The sequence below is a fragment of the Mizuhopecten yessoensis genome, unplaced genomic scaffold (assembly GCF_002113885.1).
Source record: "Mizuhopecten yessoensis strain PY_sf001 unplaced genomic scaffold, ASM211388v2 scaffold716109, whole genome shotgun sequence".
Classification (NCBI taxonomy): Eukaryota; Metazoa; Mollusca; class Bivalvia; order Pectinida; family Pectinidae; genus Mizuhopecten; species Mizuhopecten yessoensis.
The window spans coordinates 104,961-110,960 of NW_018479952.1; the positions used below are offsets into that span (position 1 = coordinate 104,961).

Here is a 6,000-nt window from a genome sequence, read left to right on the forward strand (position 1 = left end):
ATCTGAATGACCCACCAATATGTAGATGTGGACATTTTATATTTGAGTGCCCACATTATAATAACATTAAAATGCAATTATTACAAAACATTTTTTCATTTTGTATAACTGACAACCGTAATTCTTATAATCTAAAAACTCTATTAAATGGGTGCAAAATATGCAGCACTGATATCAACATATACATAATATGTCGGACTATGTTCGTCAAACTAATATACTTGATGTGTAATCTCACTCACAACCAAACTTTACATTGATTTGATGCATATATTTATAGTGTCATTTTGCTGATAAATATTAATAATGGTGTATATACATTTTGTATATATTATATCTATCTTAAACAACATCTCTGGTATTTTTACTGGACTGGTTGGAATTTATTATTACTACTCTAAACCTTGTTCTAATTATTCTATAGTAACGTTATTATTATAAAGTGATTCGTTAGCTAAGAGAATAAACTCCTATAATAGATAATGATGACAACATTTTCCTACATGAATCGATATTATATTCTAAACTTTTACAAAATGTGTATTTCTTGGTAACTTATCCTATATATCCAGTGGGTGGATGATCAATGTGTTTATACACAGGGACTTTTGGTCTGTATCCCTTAGATTGTATGAAGGATAAGTTGTCAACAAATATACATGATTTATTTAATTGTTAATATCCAAAACATAAACAACAAATGATTGAATAATACCTGAAAAATGTTTATTTCACAAGCTAAATTGGAGTTCTCTCCCCTACACTGTTTTTTTTTAAATTGTTATGATAGAGTATATGTAATGTTTGTTAATAAGTTTGGACAGGACTTAAATAGGCCTAGCCTGATGTCTAATCCAATTGACATATATTAAGTCAACAAAATATGTTAAAATTGAAATTGAGTGACACAATTTGACAAGGATCATCCCTTGGCCAAGAAGACTTTATTTTGTTAAAAAGTGTTGGACTCATTGGGAAATAACGGGGAGAGGCACAATAGGAAAATCGATCTATGAAAAACTGCTTATGAAATAGGGACTGAAGTTGGCATTGAATATTACAAGGCCAATATAACTCAATTCTATCTGAAAGTTTGGCAGAGAGGGTTTATAGAGTTAAAGGATGACCAGTTATGTTTCCTTTATTCGAAAACTTTTTTTTTTTTTTATAACGAGCACAACATCCAAAAATGGCGTAGAAACCTGATAATCGAAATTGTTGTGCTTTTGTTCTATGTAAGTAAAACGATATATAAATTACCCTAGCAGAACGGAAACACTTTTCTTTAAAAAAAAATATGTTTTCTCGGGCTTTTCTCTCGAACAACATGATAAATTCCGAGAAAAAAACCGCGATTCACCATCATAACGGCAATAAATGCATATTAAACTATTAAGTCGACAGACAAGGACAAAATCAAGACATTTCGGCGATATCTTTTTCTCCCACGCTTCATAGATGCATTCTTGCTTTTCATTAAATTTACCTACTTAAGGAAAGACAGATCGCATACGTTACATTGTAGTATTCAGAAAGCATCGTGTCATTATTTTGTTCGGTGAACCATGATATTGTCCTCAGGTTTGTCACACATTTCATACCCTTTTGACGATGGCACGGTTCATTTGGTAGACTGCAACAACATATGTGTATGGTAGAAAAAAAAACACGATCTTGTGTGCTTTAATCAGAAAAATATCAACTCTCGGGATAGGAGTTTTATAGTTAAGCACTAGGAAAGTCTCGTGCTAAACGTCAAAAACCATAACCCAGAGTTGAGATTTCTGAGTTTGCATCACACAGGAGTTCTATTTTTCCACTGGTGATATTGATGAAAGATACCAGACCTAATTTATTTCTAGAAATATAACATTTAAAATATTGCCGAAAAAATTCGGGAAATTTTCTGAAAGATTTTTTTTGTCCTATGTTTGTTTTTCATGTTGTTCAGTATCTCGAGAAGTCACATAGTATTACTTGTATCAATTTGCATTCCTAAAATTTCTTTATTCTCTAACCAACAAATAAGTCTAAAACGCTAAATCATTTTCATACTTTATTGATAATGATTCATATCGAATGCTGTTTTAAGCAAGTAACATGCACTGCCATTCTCATTCAACCTTCCTATTCTCGACCTTTTCCCCTCAAGTATGATTCTAATTGACGCAGTAACTCCCCTTCCATAGACAATGAACTCATTGAACTAGATTAAATCCTCAAATCAAACAACCACAGCTTCTCGCCTCGTCAGGTGCACTTGCAAAAGTGAATGATCTGTGTTGTTAAAATAAAATAAATGCCTATTAAATAAGAAACAAAACACAAACAAACACCGTTAAGTACCTAAAGCCGTGTAAGTCCCAAGGATACCCAGGGAGGCTATACCAGGGTGGACTGCTACTCGTCTGCCCATACATTGGTATATACTGAGGTTCCAGGAGGTCTGGAGTCTCCTCCTCTGTGCAACACTCCCATATCACATCAAATAAATTTAAACAAATCTTCAAACACAAAATTTGCAGCTTCCCACCTCGTCAGGTGCACTTGTATAAGTGAGTGGTCTGTGGTGTTGTATTTATAAAATCAGATTTGATAGGACTCCATTTACAACAATGTATAAGTACCCTCTAAAACATACAAACATCAATAACAGTACTTCACCAACATACAAGACACACTCACAATAACACATACCCTTGGTCAATGGGTGGGGTCTATCCGTACCAACTTCAATCATGGCACAGCCTCCTGAAAGACAGTGTTTGCATATCAAACCACATAAATCACCTAACCTTAACACTCAAACTAACACAACCCCAGCAGGTTCTATACCGCACCCTATACTCTACAGTATCAACATCCTTTACAAATTCCCCCTTCTAACTATTCAAACACATCAGGACTTGTATAAGTACCCACCGGAGGGGGTTATACAATTTGTGTTTATAAATCCTCCTTAAACAATAACATACCTACAAACTCTTACAGGCTATTTTCATAAGACCTTTGTTCACACTCCCTCACGCTGTTCTCTAACCTTCCTGTCCTTCGGAAGGGACGTTAAATGGGGTCCGGTGTAAGGAGAGTCACGCCTTGCACGTTAAAGATCACTCTGCTGGCTTTCGATAAAGAGTAGGCTAATTGCTAGCCGCCACAGAGTATAGGTTATATATTTAGACTAGTGTAGGGCTTTAAGTGACAATCCAAATTACAATCCCTAAATTATAGAAACTAGAACGTTAGGCACCCATATCCTCCATTTTAGAACTTTTTCGCAAAACTCGAAAAGCGGATTGCAGCCATCGACCTCCACCTCCTATTTTGTCCTAGGCTCGGTTATAACCAGAACAAGGACGGAAAGCCCCATCAATCAATCAATCACTCAATCAAGGAGGTCAACGAATGCAAAAAAAATGTTATACCATAAAAAAATACTGTTTTGTCAATGAATACACATCAAATAATGATATCTAATAAAAAGGCAAATGAAACATATCTTGTTGGGTTTAACAATTGTATGCCTCGTTTTACAATGGCTCCTTGAATATATTTGGACGATGAGGAGGTAATAACCTACGGGGAGTCCTTTTACGTGAGCGCTTTGGTCCATATCTACTTTCACTTGTAGGTTGTAGGTACGGATACTGTTTCCGTTTTAAAAGTACGGAAAAGTCATTTTCGTTCATCATTATCAAATAACAGTCTTCCTTGGTCACTTTAAATGGCATGTGCCATTGGTTGTGGTTTGTTTCGAAAACTCCAATATCCTTCATGAAAACATGTCTACAAAACGTTTCCACAGACCCCCGTAGGTGTTTGAAATACAGCACTTCCCTGTGAAATTCGGCGTCTTGTTGTCTGATCTGTTTCCAAAACCGTAACAGGAAGTATTCATATAAAGCGTAATCCAATGGTGCTCTTTGTCGGTGAAGCTCGCGGTCTCCTGGTTGAATGTCGTGATGAAGGCGATAAAAACTGATAGTATTCTGTCTAACATAAAGAATGTCCTTCATGGTCCAGCTAAGAAAATGTTTAAGTAACACAACAGATTCGTCGAAATGTTCTTTGATCATGACAAAGTGGAAGCTCGAATCCAAGTAGGAGATGTATTTTGTTATCTGTTCTGGTAAAGGGTTGTCAAAGAGTGATGGAGGAAAGCCAAAGTCCAAGGCCATTCTGTTATTTGTGAATGAATATGCTGGTAACTTTGGTTCATGTCGTTCAGGATGACGAAGCAGCTCTGTCATTGGGAATTCCCCTGTTATGTTGTGAAGATATGGGACTCCCCACACCTTCCGGAAGTAATGAAAAGATGACAAAAACTGATCGAACGGATCACGTATAATGCTGACGTAGAACGCATCTTTATGTAAATAACGTTGCCATGCACTCTGATTGTATACCACGTGGTGACATAACATGTCGAACCTTCCCTGATCAATTTGAGGGTGGATATCCCTGTCGTTCAGGTACCCGTGCTGGCTGATAACATTCTTGCTATTTTTTGGTAAAACAAATGTCAAGTTTCGTGAATAGCCAAAACGCATAAATAGATTCATTACAGTTGAACCAGCGACTTTGTGAGCTTTTAGAAATGCTATATGCTTTACTTCCTTTGCAGAATCTGTATGTTTACCAGACGTGTCCCAAGCCTTTCCAAATTTACACACAAGTGAATCCCTCGTGATAGAACAATCGTCTGTAATAATCCCTTGTGTGTTATTGAGATGAAACGTGTTCCAAATTTGAAGAGCAGTAACAACAAATATTAACCCACCGAACAATACACAAAGCAATCTGTAAAAACAAGGGAAAATGTGTAGCTTTATTGAAACTTTTCTGGAATAGCTCAATTAATGTCTGTACTTTCAATTTCAAAGGCGATTTCAAATATTACATATCAACTGTAAAAAAAACAATCATCATCAACTACGTTCTATGTACAGAAGAAGACACCCTGAAATTGACGTCAGTAAGTATGAAACTGGTGTTGAAATTTGTTGAATGCAAATGTAGAAAAATAGTTAAAAATAGTTTGTTTTGTCGCTTTATAGTTACGTCATGTCAACAGTTGACACAATACCTTACGTATTGCGACTGTAGAATTGCTGTCTGAAAACCTTAATCGATTAAGTGTAAACAAGAATATCACTTGGACGTTTGTTTAAAATACAAACAATTGTCACTTACATAATGTTTTTTACAAAATCTATAAAGTCTCAAAATGCAAATCAATAATACAAGTCGAAAGAAGTTTTTAAGGTTTACCCACCTCGTACGTCGTTTTCCTGTTGTAAGTATACTTCTTAATGTTGCCATTATAATACTTTTTTTTTCCAAAACAGTGTTTTGAAAAAAAACACCAAGCTTCTTCTATTATTAAAATGTTCGAAGGGTAGTACACACACAGACCTATTAAGTGTTGCACGGACAAAGGTACACCTGTATACGATGTGGCTTAGAATACATATGTATTATTATAACACTGTGAATGATAGATAACGGGCCATGTTTGTAATACATATCTCTAGTAGAAAATAGGATCACTGACAAATTCACTTTATCTCTACCCGAACACATGCTGTACCCGTGGTGGCGAGTTACATAATGTAGTACCTGTGCACTCAGTGACGTATGTTATCAGCGTGTCAAAGGTCAACCTGGTCTAGCCACAGTATCTGATACCTTTAAGACTATCGTACAGGATTGTGTACATACAATCGTACATAATAAGCATGCTTGTGTTTATCTTCGCCCTATGATAGATATAATTAAAACAAATATTTTATGGAAGATATTATATATTTCTATTTTTCATAACTATTAAGGCTAATTATTGTTGGGCCTGTATCCCTTGGATTTTATGTAGGATGGGTTGTCAATAAATATACATGATTTATTTTATTGTTAATATCTAAAACATAAACAGAAAATGATTAAACAAAAGTTGTAAAATGTTCATTTCATAAGATAATTGGAGTTATCTCCCCTGCACTG

At 35.3% G+C, this 6,000-nt stretch overlaps 1 protein-coding gene across 1 annotated transcript; it reads right to left on the reverse strand.

Moving 5' to 3' along the window:
• Positions 1–2,055: 2,055 nt before the first annotated feature.
• On the reverse strand, positions 2,056–5,430 carry LOC110441725 (galactose-3-O-sulfotransferase 2-like). The gene is made up of 2 exons (XM_021484960.1): positions 5,276–5,430; positions 2,056–4,800 (listed from the first exon to the last, which is right to left on the reverse strand). Exons 1-2 carry the CDS (start codon positions 5,320–5,322, stop codon positions 3,531–3,533), a joined length of 1,317 nt encoding a protein of 438 aa, XP_021340635.1. The 5' UTR covers positions 5,323–5,430; the 3' UTR covers positions 2,056–3,530.
• Positions 5,431–6,000: the final 570 nt, after the last annotated feature.